Genomic DNA, 24256 nt, shown 5'->3' with positions numbered 1-24256 from the left:
GAGGGGTGCAGCTTCTGTCAGAGGTCCCTGCCAAGCACACGCAGCCCCCGCATCTGCATGGCATGAAAGGGAAGCAACAGGCGCTCAAGCCGGCTGCCTTCCTCACCCCCCAGGGGAAGGTGCCTGGGGCTTCCCTCCTATGGGCAGCTGGCTCCAGCATATGGGGCTTCCCTCCCGTGCCGTGCAAGCGTGGGGGGCTGCTCATGCACATGACAGTCAATGGAACTGAGTCAACATGGCACACGGTGACCAGTGGCATCCCCCAGAGTTCGGTACTCAGACCAGTACTCTTTAATATATTCATAAACAATCTGGATTCGGGTGTCAGAAGCGGACTGGCTAAGTTCGCAGATGACACCAAATTACGGGGAAGCACGTTCACACTAGAGGATAGGCTGGGGATTCAGGCTGACCTGGACAGGCTCGCAAGGTGGGTGGATCAAAACCTGATGACATTCAACATAGAGAAATGCAAGGTGCTCCACCTCAGGAGAAAGAACCCACGTCACACCTACAGGCTTGGCAACGCTTTGCTCACTAGCACCACGACCAAAAGAGACTTGGGGGTCATGACTGACCACAGAATGAACATGAGCCCCCAACACAATGCCACAGACAGGAAGCAAATAAAACCCTGTCATCTACCGATGCATCTCAAGCAAGACCCAAGATATCATCCCCCAGCTTTATTCAGCCGTGGTTAGGCTACAGCTGGAGTACTGCATCCAATTCTGGACTCCACACTTTAAAAAGGATGTGGAGAAGCTTGAGAGAGTCCAGAGGAGAGCCACATGCATGAGCACAGGTCAAAAGAGCAGGTCTTATGAGGAGAGGCTAAGAGCCATGGGACTCTTCAGCTCACAGAAGCAAAGGCTCAGGGGGCGGACTTGATGGCAGCCTATAGGTATATCAGGGGGGTGCATCAGGAACTGAGAGAACATCTGTTTACCAGGGTGCCCCAAGGGAAGACAAAGTCTAATGGTCACAAACTGCTGGAAGACCGTTTTAGACTGGACATAAAGAAAAACTTCTTTACTGTTCGATTCTCTAGAGTCTGGAAAAAGACTCCCCCCAGACATGGTGCAAGCACCTACTCTGGACATGTTCAAGAAGTGTTTGGATGATTACCTTGCTGGAGTCATCTGACCCCAGCTGACTTCATGCCCTTTGAGCAGGCGGTTGGACCCAATTATCTTGTAAGGTCCCTTCCAGCCCTAATGTCTATGAAATCTGCGTGTGGCAGGAAGCGCTGATGACAGAGACTGCCTGGCGAAGGCTGCACCCCTCACCACAATGCACTCCACCAGGCACCAGCGCCTGCGCCGAGTGCCCCTGGCCTGCTGCTGTTGCTACCACCTGCCAGAGCTGCACGCCAGAGGGGAGTGCAGAGGGGTCCCCGCTCCCGCCCACACCCACATGCTGCCCACCCGAGCGCCACACTGCCACTGCCGCCCCATGCTCTGCGCTCCCTCCCAGGTGCAGCTCAGCCCCTGCCCCCACCGCTTCCCTACCTGCTGCCCGGAGCGAGCGGGAGGCAGGAAAAGCCGAGCAGGTTCCCCCACGGGGGCTGCAGCAGCGGTGGCAGCAGCCCCGCCTGGAACCTTCTGCCCACAAGGGTGGAAGCAAGGCACAACAGGGTATGTTTTGGGGTATGTGTACACATAGGCACCTCGCTACCACCCTTGTGAGTGGTAGGGATGGGCGGGGTGCAATTCATTGGTGGGTGTTGTTGCTGCGGTCTGGGTCCACGTACGCGGATGAAGACACTATGGTACCACAACACAGACGGAAAGTGGGTCACCAAGTGAACTGTGAGTGACCTTGCCTCATCAAAGATGATGCAAGACCTCTGAAAGAGGTGTCGTGTGAAGATTTTGGGGCCGAGTGCAGAGCCACCTAGGTAACGTGTGCACACAACCTATAAAGGTAGGGACGGAGCTGATGTGTATCTGGGGCTGTGTGTGGGACTGAGGGAGTGTCTGTGGGTGGATGTGCGCCTGTGAGGTTTCGGCTCTGTGTGTCTGAGAGCACGGGTGTGTAGTGTCATCCAGGGCGTGAGATTGATTGAGGCCTGTGATGGAGATTGACCAAGGTGTGAGAGCACAGGGAGAGACAGACTGAAGGAGAGGAGAGGCACGCCGTAGAGGCTGTGCTGTGTGTACTCCAGAGGCTCAAAGGCCTCCTTCCAGTTGCTCCCCTCCAGATCTGCTTCTGCACCAAAGTAAATAGAGTCAGCTCCCCAGACTTTTCCACCCTGGGTGTGTGTGTCTTTGACACAGAGCGGCCCTTTTACTTTATTAGTAAATATCACCTCAATCCCTCCCCTCCTTCTGTCCTGTTATTCATTAAGCACCCTTGTTGGGAAGGCAGCAAGGTGGAAGGTAAGCCACCGCTGACCTGTACTGGAGGATGGATGGCTGGTGACCAATCAGATGGCGACGGAGATATATTAAAATACTCTCACCCCTCTGTAATATATTCCACTCCTTCCTCTTTGTTATAGTTAATTGATTAATGTTTGTTGATTAGTTGCAGTTAATATTACTTGTTAAATGCTGTTAGTTGCTCTTGTTATTAATAAACTGTGTTATTCGTTTCAGTGCTAATTGAATGCGTGTGGTAGTTAACCCAACTTCACCTAATTGCCTGGTAAATTGGGTAGCGATAGATATACCCTGGTTTACCAGCTAATTGTCTCAGAGTCACGAAACACCTCCCTTTACGTGAGTGGACAGTATAAGGCACAGTCCACTGAGCGACCACATTTAATTTGGCACTTAATTAAGTCCCCACATAACACCATGGGGATAAAAGTGCCCATTGGGCCAGATACAGCCCCTGGGCCACATTTTGCCCATGCCTGATGTAGCGCAATGATTCTTAACTATGGTGCCACGGTGTCCAGGGAACCTCTCAAGTGTCGTGGGGGTGCCATGCAATGTTAGCAGTGTTAGGAGTCCAAACATGATAAACCCAGAGATGGCAAACAGAAATCCATAGCATTAAAAACAGTCTAACATGTTGTGGTCTTTCTGAGGTTCAACAGAAGAACTGTTCTATTATTATTCTGTAGTCCAAAAACAAACAAAAACTAAGAGCTGGCATTTTCTGAAGGGTGCCACGCATCAATCAAGGGGTCCACCTCCAGTTTAAAAAGGGTTGAGAACCAGTGATTTAGCATCACCCGGATGAGGAATGGGTGGGGTAGTTCCCCAGTAATGGAAGTAGAAGGCTCTTTCTGAATCAGTACAGATGCAATGCTGCTGCTGCTTTACACTGAGAGAAAAACAGCTATAAACTGCACTTGCAGAAGCTGAAGATACACAGCTATTATTTGTTAATCACCCTTCCTGTGCTTTGAGTTGTACATGATACAAGTATAAAAAGATAGTCCCTGTTTTGTAAAGCTGACAATTTGAAGAGAAAGGGAACACAGGAAAATAAAGGAAAGGAAAAGAACTTGGAGCATTAGTTTTCTCTTCTAATGTACTCATTATTAGAGCTCACTGCTCAAAGACCTCATGGAAAAAGTGAATCTTTTGGAGGAACAGGACCATAAAGATGTGATGGATTGACAATCAGGTTAGGAAATTACTCAATATTTGGGAGAATCATGTTAAAAACAACAAAACAAAAGCATAGAGATTGGGTAAAAGAAAGAAATTAGATAAAAAGTTTAAACCCAGGGCTGAGAGAGCAGAGGAAATCCAAGGAACCCATTAATAGACAAGATCAAAGATGCAGCCTGGAGTGGAGTTTATGCAGAGCCCCAAAACAGAAACAATAGGTTATAAAGTGACTGTAAACGCATGAAGGAAAATCAGTCAATGAAGAATAAATTAGTAGAGATGTCTAAAAGATAGAAAATCAGTGTGTAATCCAATAGTTCACCTGCCTTATGCAGAAATGTTTATAGCGTTTTATCAATTTGTTTCTTTCTATTAGAGTTGCAGCAGTTGCTTCATGGCTAAAGGGTAGAAGCTAATTCTTAGATTAACTAGCAAACTTCTAAATTTTCAAAGAAAGCAATCTTCCTAACATCTAGGATGTCATAGATCATCTTAGGATACATCTGTTTGGTAAGTCTGGCAAAATTAGTTGAAACATTTCAAAGTTTGGTGCTCTGCAAATTTGATTACACTTAACTTTTGAAAAATTATCTAATGCGCTTATAGATTTGTAACAGCCCTGAAATAGGTAAGTCTGAGAACTTCACATCTGTTTTCTTGGCCATGCTAAGAATGAGTACTTTTAGTATTCCTGGTAAACACGCAGCTGTGTTGAAAAGGGCCAGTTGTTTCTAAGTGAGTAAAATAAATTAAACTATTGGCATCCAACACAGAACAGGTGATCAGTTATAATATGGGAATTAGCCATAAACTTCAGCAAAATGGAAACTTAAAAGTCTCATTCTGGATGCTAGACTAGCAAAGACTTAAAACACATATTACTGGAGCCTGCTTTTGTTTAATATAATGTACCAATTGCAAAACGTGTAATAAGTGTACAAAGATTGTGTGTCCTATAAGAATTGCAACTTAGTACTTGACAGTTAATTAAGTGAAAATAAAGGGACAAGAGAAATCTCTATTTTGGATGAGAACATTATTAAGTTGATATGAAAAACATAAAATTATTGTTTAAAGCAATACTGCTTTAACAAACTAAGGCTCCACTCTGTAAAGTTTATTTATTTATGTATGTATGGCGGTCTCCTGAGTTCACAGTGAGCTCTGTGTAAAGTTAACCCTGTAGGACTGGGACCTAAGTAAAATGTTAAGGAAGGGAAAAATGATTTAAAGTATCAAAGACAAAAAAATACCTATGAGGAAAGTCAAATACAAATGGAAAATTCCTTCCTGGGCCCATGAATGACAAGCACATATCTTATGTTAGGAGCTGATATTCATAAATTTCTACATATATATTTAATTAGGTTAACTTGTTAAATTTAGACATAAGTCTGCTTGCTGTAGACAGGAATAGCTCACATTATAGGTCTGAATATTACATAATGAATTAAGATGACAAATATTGTTTATACAGGAATAGGGAAACCAAAGAATAATCTGTAAAATGAAAAAATAGATATTTTCAGCATCATGTTATGCAAATATATATATTCACAGTATGCAACTGCTATTGTATTTACAAAACACTATAAGTAACCAGAAGTGAACAGTATGCTTACACATATCTTATCAGTAATTTTTAATGTACATCCCAACTAATGATGTAATTGTTTTTCAAAAAATAAATTAATCATACGTATGTTTATAAGATCAGTTCTGTCTCCCCCTGTACTTCTTTGGGATGTATTAAAAATTAATTTATTTAAACATATTGGAAAATAGTTTTAAGTAACTATTTTTTCCAGTATTTTGGAATTCTCACCCTAGTTGTACAGACTATCATTACATTAATTCCACTCCCTGAATTTATTTTCACCCTGTGACCAAGTCCTTTGGCTATATTTTCACCTTAGGGAACACAGCTTCTTCAGTTGCAAAAGTCTATCTACCTACAAAAATGTTGTGCCATTTGAAATAACGACGCAGATATGATTTTTCTAACTGAAAAATAAAAGATGAACATCAAATGATAATGAAATTGGGGCCCCAGCTGGGCCCGATTTTACCCACTGCCATGTGGCCCTGGGGAAAAACTGACCACTGGAGCCAGCCAGAGAGTGCAGTCAATAGAAGCAGCTGCAATAGCAGCCCAGGAAGGGACATCTTGACATCCAGAAAACTGACTGGACTTTCTCTATCACATGCAGATTGGCAGTTTGCTCCAAAGCACTCTTTCCTGGTCTCTTCATCCCAACTCCACTCCACACATGCCTGTCTTAAGTTTTTCCCCATTGTCTCCTGTTCTCCTCACACCCCTGCCCAAACCACATGGCTTTCCTCCAATTTCCTTTTGATTTTTGTTAAATCCTTCTAATTCAACTCACCAAAAAAACCCTGTAGTATTAATATGCTGCCTGCCACCAACACACTGTTCACCCTGCTTGTATGTAAAACCCCTGCCCCCAAACCTGCACCTATCCTGTGTATAAGGTTTCTGATCGGTGACCATGTCCTCTGGATCTGTACAACTCCTAACACAAAAGGGCCCCATTCCTGATTGGCACTTATACTTAATAAATATATTATCATAGGAAAGCTGGGCTAGAAGGGACCTCATAAGGTCATCTAATCCAAGCCCTACTCAAGGCAGGTTCATCCCTGACTGAACAGTCCCAGCCAAGTATCTGTCTAACCTGCTCTTGAAAACTTCCATGGATGTAGATGTCACACCTCTAGGCAGCCTATTCTAGTACCCAACTGCCCTCACAGTCAACAAGTTCCTCCTAATCTCCAACTTAAATTTCCCCTATTACAGCTTGAGGGCATTGCTCCTACTCCTACACCCCACAGCCAGAGAGAAAGCCCATCTCCATCCTCTCTGTGATCAACCTTCAGGTATTTGAAGACCATTATCATATCCCCCCCCAGTCTTCTCTTCTCCATATTAAATAACCCTTGTTCTTTCAGTTTTTTCTCATAAATCTCACTCCCAAGCCCCATGTTTTTATTGACCCATACTCTTTCTGAACTCTTTCCACATCCTTCTCAAAATGTGGGACCCAAAACTAAACAGAGTACTGTAAGTGAGGCCTCATCAATGCTCAACAGAGCAGACGTATTACTTCCCCTGATCTGCAAGTGACAGCCCAGGACACTCCAGTTAAAACAATGCAGCAATAAGAGCACACTGATGGTTTATATTCATCTTATGATCCACCATAACTCCCAGATCCTTTTATGCAGTAGTACAACTTCACCAGCCATTCCCTGGTCTGTATTTGTGCATGTGGTTATTCCATCCCAAGTGCAGGACTTTTGACTTGCCCTTGTTGAAGCTGATCTCATTGAGAGTGGGCCATTTCTCCATCCAATCTATCCAGGTCATGCTAGATCCTCGCCTTGCCCTCCAGAGTGTCTGCAATTCCACCAGCTGGGTGTCATTTGCAAATTTGCTTAAACATGCACACAATCCCATCATCCAAATCATTAATGAAGATATTGAACAATACTATATCCAGAACAGACCACTAGGGAACTCCACTGGATATCTCCTCCCAGCTAGGAGATTGAGCTGCTGAGGACTACTTGTTGTGTATGATGATCCAACCACAGTGCTTACAGTACTTTTGTCTAGACTATATTTCCTTAGATTGTTAATGAGAATGTCATGGGAGACACTATCAAAAGCTTAACTAAAGCCAAACCAAGTTCACTACTCTCCCCTCATCCACAGAGCCTGTCACCATATCACAGAAATGAACGATATTGGTCTGGCATGACTTACTCTTGGGGAATCCATGCCATCTCTTCCTAATCACTTTGTTCTCCACTAGGTGCATCACAGTGGATTCCTTGAGAACCTGCACCATGATCTTTCCAGGTACAGAGGTCAAACTTACTGGTCTATAATTCTCCAGGTTCTCCTTCTCCTTCTTAAAGATGGGTATTATACTTCCCCTTTTAAAGTCATCCAGGACCTCAACCAACCTCCTCAAGTTCTCAGAAAGGATAGCTAATGGCTCTAAAATTACTTCAACCAACTCCTTCAGTATATTTGGGTGCATCCCATCCAGCCCTTCAATCTGAAAACATCTAGCTCAAGGGTGGGCAAAATGGTGGATCTGGCCAGTGGCTCAACTCTATTTTCCAGCAGCCTCTGCCCAGGGGCTGGGGCCAGTTCCCATGGAGACCCCAGCAGCAGGCATACTGTGATAGTGCAAGGCTGGGATTTCCATGGAGAGCAGCCCCAGCAGCACTAGCAGGGTGTGCGGCAGGGCAGGGAGTTGCTCCAGAGCCAAGCTGGGATCTTGTGGTGGTGACAGCATGGTCCAGAGCCAGGGCACAGCCACGATCTGCAGCCTGCATACCCCATGCAGGGACATGCGGGCAGCAGATCATGGCTCTGTCCCAGCTCCTTACAGCAGTGACAGTATGGTCCAGAGCTGGGGCAGAGCTGCGATTCACTGCTACACACCCCTGCCCAGGCCATGCAGGCTGCAGACTGCGGCTCTGCCCTGGCTTTGTACCACGCCGTCACTGCCAGAAGATCGCAGCCTGGCTCCTGAGCAGCTCCCCACCCTACTGCATGCCCTGGCCATAGGGGTGACACTGGGGGAAGGTTGGGGGGATATAGCTGCCCCTCCCAGCAGCACCGCCACCTGCCCTGCACAGGTGGCAGCAGCTGAGCCCACCCTGCTCCCACCTGCAGCACAGCGCCCCCTCAGCACCCCCACCAGGAAGAGGCTGGCAATACTGCTGCCTGGCAGCGCTGCTGGAGCCAGTCTCCAAGGAAACCCCAGCTGTTGCTGGGGTCTCCATGGAAACCAGCCTCACAGGCAGGGGCTGCTGAGAAATGGAGTTCACTACTGGTCGGATCCGACCCGTGGGCTGGATTTTGCCTGCCCCGATATAACTTCTCTTAAGTAAACCCTAACCCAGGGTTCAGAAATGCTTCTAAGCAGATTGCCATAAAAACCCACAACCTCTCCTTGGAAGATGTTGGCTTGCCAGGGGAAGATGGGGGAGAAAGGGAAAGCCATGAGGGGCCCTATCCTTGTTGCAGTAGTGAAAGGGGCCCTTTCCTGCCATCCACTTTGAGGCACACACACACCAACCACTGGCAACAAGCTGAGCCAGGGCACTGTGGATCCTGGTACAGCTGCTCACAGCCTCCCCACCACCTGCTGTGAGAAGCCCAGGCTCCATGGTGGGCAGCAGAGGCCTGCCCAGAGCCCGAGCCAGCTGCAGCAGGCAGCTGGGAGGCTGCAAGAAGCTGCACCAAGGTTGGATCCCCTGCCTGGCTTGTTGCCCGTGGCAGGTGCACATGTACCTTGGGGTGGACAGAGGAAAAGGGGCCAGGGCTACACTGCAACAACAAGGATTGTCACAGCTTCCCTGCCATCCACCCCAGGTGCACATGCGCCTGCTGTCAGCAACAAGCCAGCCCAGGGCTCCATAGGCCCCAGTGCACCTGCTTGCATCTTCCTGACTGCCTGCCAGTCAGCCCAGGCTCTGAGCAAGCCTCTGCCACCTGCCATGGATCCTTGGTTGCTCACAGCAGGGAGGCTGCAGTAAGGTCCTCTTAGCCCCGGCCCACCTTAATGTTGGCAGCAGGTACGCGCACGCCTCCAGGCAGACTGGCTCCTTCCCCATTATCCAATCCAAGGTGTGCATGCCAAACAAAATGCCTTACTGTACCATGCTCTGGCACACACACTGAGGGTTGCCAACCCCTGCCCTAAGCTGTTCTGCCACTACCCCAGGCTTTTTGTCTCCTTTCCTCTCTCTGCTGCCTACCACACACGTCATCTGGTGGCTGCCCCCATTTGTGAAAACTGAAGTAAAAGAGGCTGCCATCTCTGCCTCTAAATTCTTCAACCTTCTCTGCATCATCTGTGACTACTAGACTGACTTCCTCACTCTGTAAAGGACCTACAGAATCTGTAGTCTTCCTCTTACTTTTAACATACCTACAGAATTCCTTTTATTACCTTTGATGTCCCTTGCCAAATGCATCTCCCCTCCTTGGTCTTCCTAATATTCTCCCTGTATGCCCCTGCAATACTGTTATACTCTTTCCTAGTACTATGACCAACATTTCATTTATTACAGGATTATTTTTGGAGTTTCAACTCCGTGAAGAGATTACTGTCTAGCTAGACTGGTCTCCTGCTACACTTTCTATTATTCCATCTCAGTGGGATAGCTTGCTCCTGTGCCCTTAAGAGAACCTCCTTAAAAGCACAGCCAATTCTCCTGGACTCCTTTTCCCTTCAGACTAGCCTCCCAAGGAATCCTGCCCACCAGATCCCTGAGTTTGTTAAAATTTGCTTTTCTGAAATCCAGAGTCCTTATTCTGGTGTCCTCCTTCCTTCTTCCTCTTGAGCCCTATCATTTCATGAGCACTGTCACCCAACTTATCTTGTCTTCCCATCCTCAAACAATTCCACCATTTGTGAAGAGTAAGTCAAGAAAAGCTTCCCCTCTCATTGGCCTCTCTACCATCTGAATCAGAAAATTATCCCCAACACACTTCAGGAACTTGCTGGACTGCTTGCATACTGCGGTGTCTCCCTCCAATAGATGACCCAATAATTAAAGTCTCCGAGAAGAACCACATCCTGTGACTCGGAAACTTCCATCACTTATTTAAAGAAGACCCCACCCAACTCCTTCTCTTGGTTGGAAGGCCTGCAGCAGATGCCCACCATGACAATGACATCCCTTCCTCCCTCCCCACTACTCTCCCCTCTGACCTTTAACCAGTGGCTGTCAACAGACCTGTTTTCCACTTCATACTGCACCTCTGAACAGATCAACTTTATGGCAACACTATATTCTATGGCTTGTAAGGAGCACCAGGATAGAACTATAGTTACCATGGTATCAGTAAAATACTACATTTGATAGATCTTGGAAAACTAATGGTAGATGCATCAAGAATAAAAATACCCATCAAACTTTCAAGTTGCTGCTTTAATATTGCTAAATGTGAGCCAATGTCTGTCTCCACCTGTTCTAAAATGCAGTCCAAACACAACCAAGAATCAAAATACATCCATTCCTGAGGGTTTGACTTTGTTAATAAATAAATTAATAATATAACAAAGTTCCTCTCAAGCCCTCTTGCCAGTTGCTTCTTTGATTTCTACCACAGGACTATTCAGTCTATACTAATTCCCAAGAGCCACTCCAACTACCATTCATTTACATCTGGGTGAGATAATGAGCCATCAACCCAGTGAATCTGCAGGATCCACTTTAATATCTCTTGAGAGCATTAATAACACCTGCTAACCAGGTGGGCTCATAGACTGACAGCACCAACCTGTTACACTACAGAATCCAGCTCATTCCCTGCTGCCATAATAACCCTTCATCAGTGTCTTAGCGTCCACCTGATCTATACTGCTTAGACAAATGTAACTTTGCTTCTCAATAAAATTCTCAAGGATATATGGGTAAAGCTCAAAACAAATGTGTTATTTCTAGAGAATAATTCTTTTATCTTCTCCCTTCTCCAAAAAAATTCAAACAATTTTGCAATTATGAATATCACAAACACTGAAAAAGTAAATGATATGCAGCCTACAGACTAAAAAGCATCAGATTTCAGCTTACGAATTTATATTTGGATACAAGCAACCTTTTTTTAGTTTCTGTGCTATAAACTACTATGGCAAATTTACACTATGCATTAGAAGACTGTCTGCACTATTTTTTTTTTAAATACACTAAAGAGTCTAGTAACTTTTAATATAAGAAACCATGGAGGAAAGGGACTGTTGTCAAAGGCTTTCAAGTTCCCCTCAGGAAGCCATGGAATTAACACTTACTGATGAGACAAAGATGAAAAAATTATTAAAAGGTGACTTATTATCCATACCTTAGATTACTAAATCTAAGCTTTAACAAAATATAGACCCAAATTTTAAAAACCCTCCAACATATAGATTTGTACTTAACTTTAAACTTTGACTACAAAAGGATACCTCATATGTTTAAATGCTTGTAGAACTGGCCCTAGATTACTCTTAGCAATTTATTAATATTTATATGATCATATGGCCTGGGGCAGCAATTGTCAACCAGGGTGCCACAGCTCCCTGAGATGCCCTGAGTTCCTTTCAAGGGTGCTGTGAGGTGCCACTCAATGTTAGCACTAGTAAGAATGCAAACATGATTCACAAGCTAAGCCCAGGGATTTCAAATAGGACTCTATAGTGTTAAAAACATTCTGACCTGCTGTGGTCTTTTTACGTTCTTTGCAAGAGAATTGCTCTATTCTTTTTCTGTAGTCAAAAAAAAAAAACACAAACCAAGTGAAAAACTAAGAGCTGGCATTTTCAGAAGGATGCCTTGAGTCTATCAAGGGGTGCCTTGAGTCTAAATGGTTGAGAAACACAAGCAGAGGAGCCCTTCTCATGAACCAAGGCCTCAGTGTGTTTGTAACAAGGCTAATTGGTTTCACTTCTTCCCCCCTCCCTTCTTGCCCTTTGCTTCTCATACACTACCAGAGTTCTGATGATTTTGGTTTCACAGCTTTGAAAGAAGACATTCAATGTTTTTTAAGATAGGACCCAAAAGCTTAAAAAAATACTTGTATTGCTACTGAGTTTAAAATTATTATAAACAAAAACTGAATATAATGGACACTTCAAATTTAAAAGATTATAAAAGGAACTTAGATTTCTTAAAAAATTAAACTCATTTTTACAAGATGTAGAAGTACACACTCACGTCAAGCACATGTGTGGGCACACGCAGAGCCAATAAGTAAAAACTCAAGTTTTTTTTAAATTTCCTCCCACACAAACTAAATTTGACCCAACAAAAAACCATGATGCAAATTTCACCAACCACTCCTGAAAATATGGTCTTACAACACAAGCTACCAGAACAATAAAACACAATGATATTAGCTCGTATTTTAGTATATAGTTTAAAATAGCATTTGAGTATAAAAAGTTGCTCAGCAAACTGCTTACGGGAAAACATGCTACACTTCATCTCTTAGTCTCTGTACCGTTATCTCTGTCAAGATCTGAGACATTAAAATCTCTTGTGATAGAAACTCCAGCTTTTACAGTTAGAAAAAAAACCACAAAAGATTTCCTTATCTACTTACTCTCTGTAACTGCCTTAAAGATCTGTATCAAAATTTCAGAATCAACTGACCACCTTTATTATTTTTCTTCACCTATATGTCCAAACTCTCTGCTATGTCAGTCAAATATTTATATTTATTTTCGGCCAATTCAATAGTTTCTATCACCTATTCCAACCACTTATTTTGTTCCTTCCCTTTGTAAATGCCGTATCAGGGTACATAACATTTCCAATAATTATTCTGATTCATTTTACATTTTTATTATCATATTATGCTATTCCTAAATTCAGATGGAAGGATAAAATACAGCAGAACTCAAGCATGGTTCTTTGGGTAGATCTGATATCTTTTATTAGACCAACTGAGTAGGTGGAAAAAAGTTCTTTGCAAGCTTTTGGGCGCAAGCACCCTTCTTCAGGCACAAGGAGTCTCCTGAAGAAGGGTCCTTGTGCCTGAAAGCTTGCAAAGAACTTTTTTCCACCTACTCAGCTGGTCTAATAAAAGATATCACATCTACCCAAAGAACCCTGCCTGCCTATGTCCTTAGACCAACATGGCTACAACCAAAAAACCTGCAGCAGAAATCAAAACATTCCTAGACTACTCATGCTAATATAAAATTTTGTCTACCTCAGCGCTTTTGCCATGATAGGCATGTCTACACTGCAATGCTCTGATGGTACAGCAGAAAGTAGTCCTAATAGACAACACTGTGCATTTGCCAATGTAACTAAATCAGAAGGGCACAACATGAAGCCGGCCATGCCAACCCCAGTGGCCACACGTAACTCTTTATTAAACCACTTCATCAGATAAAAGATGATTTGTCAAGCAAAACAGCAAGTCCAGCATCCTTTCCGACTGTCAATTCATTAATCCGCCTCTCCATGTACAGTCCAGTTTCCAACTTGCAAAACATACTAAAGACATGCAGCTGACCAGAGCTTGTGCCACTAGTGACAGCCCTCCATGGCAGCATGCTCCTTGCAAATAGCTCTCCATACTGTTTTGAGTTGTAGACACTAGAATTAATTTTGTTTATGGGCAGAGGGGCAGGGGATATGTAACATGGTATACCAGCAAAAACAATTTTGCAAGTACAGCTGGACCCACTCTGGGGTTTTTTGCTGATGCTACTAACCAGCATACCTAGTTTGCAATACAGACCTGCCCTGAGACCCATTTTAGGCCTATCTAAATATACTGACTAGTAAACATACTCATAACCATGTAAAGCAATCTAGCTCAATTTAACTTCCAGTCTTTGCCTTTTCTGTGTATAATTTATACTGCTTTTGACCTCTTATACAACAGGGGTTGGCAACATGTTGCAGCAGGGGCTGCTTTCATGGGCTTTAATTCTGAGCATGGGCCACTTCCAAACAAACCCATGCTGCCACTGCCAGAGCCAAGGCCACCACCACTGTTCCCCATAGCAGTGCCACCACTGCCATTTTTTCCCCAATACCTGAGTGAAGGCCCCAGCCACCAAAATTCCACTGAAACACCCCAGGCTCCATGGGCCAGACAGACTGGCCCCATAAGCTGGCTGCCAATCCCTGTCGTAGAACAACCACATCACAGAACAAATGTTTACACCATGTTCAGGTGAATCATGTTAGTGATCTTGAGTTAATTGCCAAAGAGTTAACACAATATAAATGAGGCCTTACATTTTAGTAAAGTGGCACAGCCAGTCTAAGGAGCCCCATTAGTTAGTATAGCTGGAGTTATCAACCAGGGGTACACATACCCCTGGGGGTACTTGGAAGGCCCCAGAGGGTATGCGGCAGTAGCACAGAGAAGCAAGGGGCACTTCCGGTTTCACTGCTGGTGCTTTCGGTTTTGCTGCTGTCCATCAGCTGCTAGGAGACCCCACCCCCTGCTCATTGACCAGCCACTGGGCCCGACCTCCCCCACTCTTCAACTGGCCAGGGGACTCCGTGCTTCTCGACCAAAAAAGGTACACCACGCAAAAAAGGATGAAAAAGCTGGTATAGAGCTGTATTTCACACATGGTAGTATACATACCCCTGAAAATAATCATCAAATTTCTAACAGGTACCCAGGAGAAATGAATATGAAAGCAGAAGGGAAACAGGAAATGCAAATAGAGGAAAAGGGGGAAAAAAAGAACCAAATTATGTGTTCCACAATTGGAGAGGTTACACTATGGTAGTATACTTGTAGTGACAGAAAGTGTTACTTTTTTATTATTATTACCCATAAAACGGATCCCAGGGTTGAATAACAGTTTTAGAAAGATGTCTCCAACCCAAAAAAGGTTTAAGAGCCACTAGTATATGAGGTTCCAAGTAATATAGTATCAGCTCACCATATCCACTGAATAGACAACTGCATTTCATCTACAAAACGTTTGTGGAAGATTTATTTCTCTGCCTTAACCTTCTTGGTCTGCCATTTCTTATAACATTAATAAGGAGAGTCAAGTATATACAAATCAAATAATTCAATGGGTCCCCATAAGCCTTCCTTGGTACTTCCACAAGTATTTATATACATGTAATATCAGAAGTATGTAACTTCAGCTATCAAAGGAGCTTGCCCAGAGCCATCATTTATATAGTAACTGCATAAATGATGCACAACTCCAATTCTAGCACAAAAGTTCTTGTGTGTAAAGAGTGAATATGGACCCAAACCAAAATTTTAACACATGCCCAACTAAATACACTATGGATAATACCACAGAGGCTAACAGAACACCACACTATGTGAAACTAAAACGCCAAGACCATAGATTGTAGAAGGAAAGAGGCACGGACAATATTAATGATAGCAGGAGAAAGAGATCCAAGACTTAGAAAAAGCCTTGTCAAAATCAGCAAGTCTTTCACCAGTGCTATATGATGAGATGATTATGTACCTGGCTAGCAACGTACATGTTTAAAGAGGACTGATCTTCCAGCAAGGACTTAATTCTCTGCTCTGACCTTTGTACCTTGTATTCCACAAGTGCACAGCACATGTCATTTGCCACCAGTACCTGGCACCTCCTACCCCACTGCAAAAAAAAAGTCCCTTTCATCCCAATACTTAAAAACTGTAAAAAAGGTCACTGACTGGTTGGGTTGGTCTTCTCAAAGGGTTATTTTATGAACAAACCATCCAAAGAAATGTCATATTATGAGTGTGAAACGGGGTCTCCCACCTGACATACCTCACTGAAACAATATTACAGGTTCATGTTTAGATAATAGACTGGGCCGGGAGGTGCAGTTCTCTCTCTTGGAAAAGCAACTGCTGTCCTGGAAGCTCGGTCTTGTACAAGCTGGAGATGCCCGCAAAAGCATCCCATCAACTCACACAGCTAAATTACTTATATTGGCATTATTTTCTTAACAATTAATTTTCCAGTACTGGGGACACTTAACCAACATAAAAAGTCTAAAATCTTTTAAACTCTCCCAATTCCTATGATACTATTGTAACCACTCCAATCTAAATCTTACCAATGTCTTGAATATGTTAAATAGAAGCCACATGCCTCTCCTAAGCACACAGTCAACACCTTCATCATGCATACTGTGCAAATTAATTACTTTGCTGTATTTGGCTTCCTATCTTCTTATGCTATGGCTGAAAAATCAACTTCTGTGATTGGCTGAAGCAACAGCAAAAAGAATACCTTTGTGATAAAGTTGCACCAAGCCAGTCTGCTACCAATGCAAGGCACAAGGACAACACATTTCAAGTAGATTATTTTCCATATCCTGTGGATAATGAATGACACCATTCCTACCCCCTTGTCCCGGACAAATCAATGATTCTCAATGCAAAGTTAACACATCCAAATGTAGTTTGCATATCAGTTAACAACTACACCAGCATTGCATAATACAATATAATCAAGAGACATTCAAGAAACAAAACAAAAACAAAAAAAGCCAATGACTAGCAATTAACCCAAAAAATATTTTACAATTATGAAACTTCTTTGCAATAAAAAGCAGCATGAATGAACCTGTTCACCATGGATATGTACAATACTAAAAACAACACTTTAAATTAATGTAACGTTAAAGTTTATAGCTTTAATCTTCAAGAATTTTAGGAAATGCAAACTCTTCATAATAACCTTAACTTGCTCCCATTATCTAAAAGAAACAACTTCAAGCCCACGGTCCATTTTTAAACATTATCCATGCTCCCCTTCTCCATCCTTCCTACCCCTAGTTTTTTCTGTTATTGGTTGTCTGGCTTGACTAACCTAAAAACATGAAGTTACTCTCACATTCTCGGTGATTTAAACACTACTTTGAGTAACTGCACCAGTATAAATGAACAACTGTAGGGCCACATCTTTCAGTTGTAAACTCGTTCACGTAGGGATCATGTTTTGCTCTTTAAATCACACAGCACAGTCTGTATGGTAAATAACAGTCCAGACCACATATGCAATTAGTAGTTGCAAAACTGTATATTGCTATAAGTAACCTTAGTATATTACAGCCCCAATCCACCAAACAATTCTGTTTGTGCTTTATGTACTTAAGTATTCTCACTGAAGCCAACTTGTGTTCTATTATTCCTGACATTCAAGGAGCCTGACAGAGACCTGCTCCATTTAGCATCTGAGTTCTAGCTGATCATGTTAATCAAGAACACAACACAAACTGGGTCATGCCATAGCCCCTTAAAGGTACAATTCCCTACACTGCTTTCATACATGGGATTCATCACATGCATAATCATCTCCATCAGTGATTCTTAACCAGAGAGATCCTTGTAAGGATGGCACAGGGTGCCATACAATATTAGTACTGCTAGGTGTGGAAACATCTGTCCAATTCACAAGATAAACCCAGACATTTTGAAAGGAACACATGGTATCAAAAACATTTCTGACCTGCTGTGGTCTTCCTGAGTTGCTTGCAACAGAAGAATTTCTCTATCCTTTTTCTGTAGTCAAATGAAAGGGTGCACTCAGTTGCATAAGGGGTGCCCTGACTCAAATGAGGTTGAGAACCACCGATCTAGAATTGGGGTCTCTATGACCAGCCTATCATCAAATGTCCACATGCAAATTCAACAAAATGAAAAAAGATCCACATGCATTACTACTAATACATAAATTGGTTCTCGTGACCATTGTGGGAGGGTGATCTTGGTTACCATACAAACATCACTTTTCTTGACATATTAGGACCAAAGGGCTCAACCCTACAAATACTCTGTGTGCATGCACAACTCCCACTGACTTCAATAAGAATGTTTCATAAGTAGCAGGCCTGAGGAATCAAGCCTGACAACTATCCGACAAAATTTTACAACAAAGATTTTTAAAAAGGACAATAATATTTTTAGAATACAGATTTACATCTATTTCACAGCCTCATTTGCATGTTGAAAACCTTAACAGCATATCAACGCAACCATACCTTTGTAACTAACAATATGCATTACCGAAAATAATTACAGAATAACTTGATATTTAATATCTGTATATTAAATACTATATTTCCAAAATTTAATTTCAACTTGCATTTGTGCATAATCTATCGTCTAAAACAGTGTTATGTTAAGGACTAGGCCCCTGTAATTTTGCTGCTGTTAAAGTACAGTCTCTTATTTATGCCACAAAATATATGTCTTGAAATCTGTTTATAGCAGAGCTTTCTTTTCTTTCCAGCCTCACATAATTCAGAAATAAATAAATAAATAAAATAAACAAATTTCCTCAGCTTTCCAGGAAAAAATCCCCTTTGGAATGAGCTGAGAATGAAAAATGATGAAAATTTTATCCAGAAGGGGGTTTATTTCAGAATGTTAAGTGCATATTTTTAAAAAAGGTTAGAGACAGAATTTCTGTACAATCCAGACTATAGCTTTCATCTCCTGTGAAATATATAATAGAAGCTGTTGTTTAAAGAAAACTGATATTCATGCATTTAAGATGGTAAAGGTTGCATTACCACACCTACAGTATGACAGCAACCCCACAAGTTGCAAATTAGTAGTACTGCATTGTATTTGAAACAAGAGATGTTTAATACACAAATACCTCAAAATGGCCAAATATGTACATAAAATAAGGAAATTCTCTTATTTCCTTCAACAGTTCAGTACAGGTTAATATAAACGGGGCCCTTAAAGTTTCAAATCCTGTAAATCAGAATGATGTTATAAACTTCTAAAATATAACCATAAAGTATAAGGCAATAAAGCCTCTTTTGTGTAACTGTAACTCAATATATGCCACTACTTATAATCAAAATAAACCGTCAATCAATTTGTTACAACCCACCCTGAATATACCAACAATCAATGTTTCTTCCAAGATCTGAAGGTGTAGGGAGTGGGCAAAATAGGAAGAGAAAATGAGAAGCAGCAAATGAGTTCTTTTTCAAAAAATATATTGAAAAAAATTACAGCTGAATGGTTTCTTTTGGTATGCAGTAAAGTTCAAAAAAGAGAATTCTTGCACAATAAAAGTATGGAAAAGCCACTGCACATTTAATTTTTTTGTATGAAACAGTGAGAAAAATATTCACCAAGACTGTTTAATCTAATTTAATGCACTGGATTGTACTCCTATCAATGTGATATTTAAGTATGTCTGCACAACTATTAATAACTATGATATTAAGTTCTTTTTTCTGAAAAAAAGACAGGAAGAGGGTGGCTCCTTTTTCTCCCCCCTTTTTTTTCTTTTTGAGGCAAATGTAAAAATAAAAATATTAAGTTGCTGTTTCAGAGTATTTTCTCCTCCACCCAAAGGTTTTCCTGATTTGCAAATCTTTCCATCACTCCCCAACAGCAAATGTGAAACAAATACAGGAGAGTAGGGAAAAAAATAGATCCTGCTCCTGCATTTCTCAGTAAATCCTGAACAATTTCAAGTGGATATCAAGTTACAGTAAAACAACCAAAACAGCAAAAAGTTTTTAGGGGCTTAGAATTCAGATTTCAAAATTCATTCTAGACTGAATTTTAATTTTCTTTTAAAGTGCCTACATTTAAGGCACTGGAGGGTAAATGCAAATCAGTTTCAGAAACTCTTCTCTGTTCAAAATTCAAAAATGCCTTTTTCAAATAAAATGCTGCAGCTGTGGAGCCAGCCATCTTGATATTTTGTCCCCATTTTAGAGAGGAGACTGTGTCAAGGTTGGTAAAACTCAGTGTTGACCTAATCTTTCCTTTTTCTTCCCTCCCCCTCTTTTGTGTGGAAAGGCCATGTATATTGTTTATAAGTGCTTTTATTGCAACAATAAATGCTTCAGTGCTCTTTTCTTATTTATTTAAAAAAGATCAATACCAACAGACTAGTATTCAAGGGCAACCCTACAATAACAAACCAGTGTGCACAGTCCAGTACTCACTGGCATCCCAATAACAACAAAATAGTGTGTGGGGAACTGTATAAAAATATTAATTATTAAAAGATTTTGGTCTCAAACTCCAAGAGGATTCATTTTGAGGAGTGAGGGGGAAAAGAGATTTTTAAAATTATGAAAAATGTCAGGGGAGCGCTTTTTAAAAGCTGTTTCAGTTTCATTGTTTAAAAATCAGCACTAAATCTGCAATTCATTTTTCCCCCAATATTGTTAATTATGCACATTTGTATTTCCATGGCGGATCATTTAATAAACCTTCATAATACTAGACTTGTATGATGCAGAATCTGGAGTTGTTTCAGTGTAGGTGTTTTTTAAAAAAATCTACCATGGATTGTGCTTTTTTTTTCTTTATAAAAGAAGAAGAAAGAAATTAAATACTGGAATTTACATTTTAATTATGGCAGGACAAACCATGAGAAAGGTAAGAAATTCAAAAATAAAACTGACATTTTGCTTTGGATTTACCTTCCTCTCCTGATTCGGGATCTGTGTTTAGAACCTTATGATTTAAAAGCAATTCTGCATGAAATCCAAAAATCACCCAAAAAAAAAAAATTTGGGTGTGTCCAGTGCAAAATTTCTCTGGTGTAATTTTCCTGCAAACCTGATTTCACACAAATTACTTGCAATATAACAAGATAACCAAAAAAAATAAAAAATTCAGCCTTGCCTCTGTGCCAAACAAGTTCCAAATTACAATGAAGTACAAATCCTAATTGCCTCCTCACAGCAATTCTTCTACTTTCCCCCTAAACTACTCCTTTTACTGCAGCTCATTCCTAAGGGCTCTGGCTCCAACTCAAATTAGTTTGATTTTTTGAGAACTCGCCTGCCTTCCAGGGCGATTTCCTTCCACCCCAGGGGCAAAACCCCCTGAATTCATTCAAATTCCAGCTTAATTTCCATTTACATATGAACAGGGCTCAGCTTCAGAAAAAAAAAAAAAAAAAAAAAATTTGCCCAGGCAGCCTCCTCCCGCCTAACTACTTGCTCTCTAAAGAAGAGGAGAAAATAAAACCCAAATCAAACCTGCCCTTGCCATTGCCAGCTCCTCCGTGCCACTGAAACTTTTTTATTTTTTCAAAAAACACGAAGAAATAGGAAAGATTTCCTCTTTTTTCAATTTTAATTTCTTTTTTTTATTTACGAAATCGCCTCCTCTAGGTGGCGTCGTTTTAATGGAAAAAAAACTACCGTTTGGAGGAAAATTAGAAAAAAAAAAAAATTGAGCCAGGGAAGATGGCCTAAAAGCAGCGCGCGGGGCCCCGGGCGGGGGGCGGCGGCGCGGGGCGCGGGGTGCGGGCGCGGGGCGCCCGCCGGGCGCTGCGGGGGCGCCCGCCGGGGGTTGCATTTTTGCAAAATGTGAATTGTCCAAACTGACATGGCTGCTCTTTGCCGCTTTGTTTTCCCCGATCCGGGCCGAGCGGGGCGGCGGGCGACGGCGGCCGGGGGCGCCCCGGGGACCCGCGCCCCGAAACGCGCGCATGGCGGCCGCCTCCCCCCGCGCGCCCGGCCACGAGCCGCGGCCGCTCGCCCGCCTTTACCTGCGCTGCCGCTGCCGCCGGCGGAGCGGGGCCGTCCGGCTGGTTCATGGGGCTGGGCTGGGGGAAGGCGAGTCCGGCTCCTCCCGGCCGGGCCTGCGATCCGCCGCGCGCACAATGCAGGAGCCGCCGCCGCCGCTGCCTCCTTTCCGCCCTCCCAGGAACGGCGAGTGGGGGCGATGCCCCCGCTGCGCTGGTGGGCGGCTCGCCGGGCTGCTGCAGCCCCCCTTCCCCCCGGGGGCATGGGCCGCCGCCGCCGCCTTCAGCAAGGGCGCTGCTGCTGCTGCTGCTGCTGCTGCCGCCGCGGCTCCGGCTCGCGCTGCTGCTGCTGCTGCGGCTCGTGCTGCTGGCGGCGCGGGCAGGGCTGGGCGGGCGAGTCCCGGTGCGGAGCCCGCTCTGCCGCCATCACAGCCGCGCTGGGGGCAGCTCCAGCCTCAGCACCGTCACATCGAGCCGCGGCGGCAGGAGAAGGGGCTGAGCCTGGCCCAGCTCAGCCTGCGCTGGAGCCGCCGCTCTGCCCTCTCCGCCCCTCCATGCCCTGCCTCGGGCTCGGCTCCAGCAGCCCCGGGGCATCTCCCGGCTGCCCGGGCCGCGCCTGGGAGGCTCCCCGCCAACTTTGCCAGGTGCTGCACTCGGGGCTCCCAGCACCGCTGGGTCTAGATCCGGGGCCACTTCCACAAATTGAGAGGAGTCTTTTTTTTTCAGAGGGGGTGGGGGGGGTGCTGTGGGTTACACTGAGCGCTAGGAAATAAAGAGATCGATAAATTGAGGGACTACTTTTTTGAACCCCACAGGAAGCTGCAGTTGTCCAGGCCCCCACGTCCCTCCCCACAGTGCCACTTGCAAGGGGAGCCCGGGCCTCCTTCGCCAACCTTCTCCAAGCAGGTTGGGCAAGACCTGGAACAGACGCGCCGCCAAGGAAAGGTGGGGTTTGCAGTGGGCACGAGCCTCTACTCTCCGTCGGATGTGGGGAGGTCTCAAAAGGGCGGCCTCCAGGTCCTGCCATGGCAGCCATTGCCCTCTTTCAGATGTGCCACCAGGTTGCGTGGACAACAGGTTTCGGGGTAGCTGAGCACTGAAACTTCTCGGGTTGCTCTGGGTCAGATACCCCGGGCGCCGATTTGTACAGCTTGGGAATTCTGCCAGAGTATTTGCGGAAATAAGATTTGAGGTCATAGAGGCCCACATCCAAATTATAATAGTGGAATCAGAAAAACAGCCATAAAGCTACCTGTTGCTCCAGAAGTCTGAGGGGACTGAGAAGGCCGGGTCATTTTAAAAGTAAATTTAAACAGCTCCTCATAAGGTCTTCATGGAGTAAAACTCAACTACCACAAGAGCTTCTCTATGGTGTATACAGGCCCTTTGCACTCCCCTTCCATTTGGTGCAACTCCTCAAGTGAAACTTCTTGACTGGGAAGAGAAATGACTCATCCCTGCTCTGTAAGAGTGGCACATCTGTGATGACAGGTGAGTAATGTGGTTGTCCCCTATAAGGCTCATCAGCATCTGAACTGTTGGGGAGAAGTAGCAGCTCTTTGAAAGTTAAAGTTGCTAACTTTCTGTTTAAAGTTAAATTTTGCATCCTCTCCACAATCTACAACAAATAAAAATAAAACTCCAAGATGAACATGGGCCAGCAGCATGGGAATGCAGTCAGGAAGGCCAACCGCACCTTGTCATGCATCCACAGATGCATCTCAAGCAGGTCCAGAGAGGTGATCCTCCCCCTCTACGTGGCACTGGTCAGGCCGCAGCTGGAGTACTGCGTCCAGTTCTGGGCACCGCACTTCAAGAGGGATGTGGACAGCATGGAGAGGGTCCAGAGGAGGGCCACTCACATGATCAGGGGACAGCAGGGCAGGCCCTACGAGGACAGGCTTCGGGACCTGAACCTGTTCAGCCTCCACAAGAGAAGGCTGAGGGGGGATCTTGTGGCCTGTTATAAACTAGTCAGGGGGGATCAGCAGGCACTGGGGGAGTCCCTGTTCCCCCGAGCACCGCCAGGAGTGACCAGAAATAATGGTCCCAAGCTGGCAGAGGGCAGGTTTAGGCTAGATATCAGGAAGTGCTACTTCACTGTCAAGGCAGCTAGGATCTGGAACCAACTTCCAAGAGAAGTGGTGCTGGCTCCTGCCCTGGGGGTGTTTAAGAGGAGGTTGGATGAACATCTTGCTGGGGTCGTTTGACCCCAGTACTCTTTCCTGCCATGGCAGGGGGTCGGACTAGACGATCTACTCAGGTCCCTTCCAACCCTAGAAACTATGAAACTATGAAAACCAGAAATAATCAAAATTGACAAAAAAATGATCTATTTGTAGTTACGAAGTAAGATGATAAAGCTGGTGACCCACTTACAGATCACCAACACAATGTGCTTCTTGTTCCGGCTTCTTGGCTGCAATCTAGAAAGCACTTCAGTGTTAGTTCCTCTCCAAAACCAGCATGGAGAAGACTGGCAAAATGGCACTTGTATCCTTGCTTCTCAGCAGTGGGTTTGAATTCAAGTGTGGCCCTCTACCACTTGAGCTAAAGGACCCATTTGGTAGCAGTTGCTATACTCTTTTTCTTGAACCAGTTAGTACAGGGAGACAGGTAAATACTGAATAAATAAGCTACACTTAGCAACTGGCCTGCGCATCTAAAGGAAGGAACATCAGGCCTCCAGCTCTA

At 43.9% G+C, this 24256-nt stretch overlaps 1 protein-coding gene across 12 annotated transcripts in view; it reads right to left on the bottom strand.

Moving 5' to 3' along the window:
* ZNF618 (zinc finger protein 618) overlaps positions 1–22006 on the bottom strand; it is a 278012-nt gene extending 256006 nt beyond the window's left edge. For 11 of the 12 annotated variants that reach the window (XR_016438423.1, XM_090021212.1, XM_090021215.1 and 8 more), the window contains exon 1: positions 21587–22005. Coding sequence is in view for 11 of the 12 variants with exons in the window: in XM_090021212.1 (XP_089877338.1) it covers positions 21587–21634 (48 nt within the window). In the remaining variant the exon portion in view is untranslated. Of the gene's footprint in view, positions 1–21586 lie in introns of all 12 variants that reach the window. The other variant, XM_090021214.1, reaches the window with a different exon arrangement.
* Positions 22007–24256: the final 2250 nt, after the last annotated feature.

Source organism: Crocodylus siamensis, chromosome 11, assembly GCF_052110815.1.
Source record: "Crocodylus siamensis isolate JL-2025a chromosome 11, ASM5211081v1, whole genome shotgun sequence".
Taxonomy (NCBI): domain Eukaryota; kingdom Metazoa; phylum Chordata; order Crocodylia; family Crocodylidae; genus Crocodylus; species Crocodylus siamensis.
The sequence above is the reverse complement of the archived record's forward strand: the minus strand, read 5'-3'. Positions and strand labels throughout refer to the sequence as shown.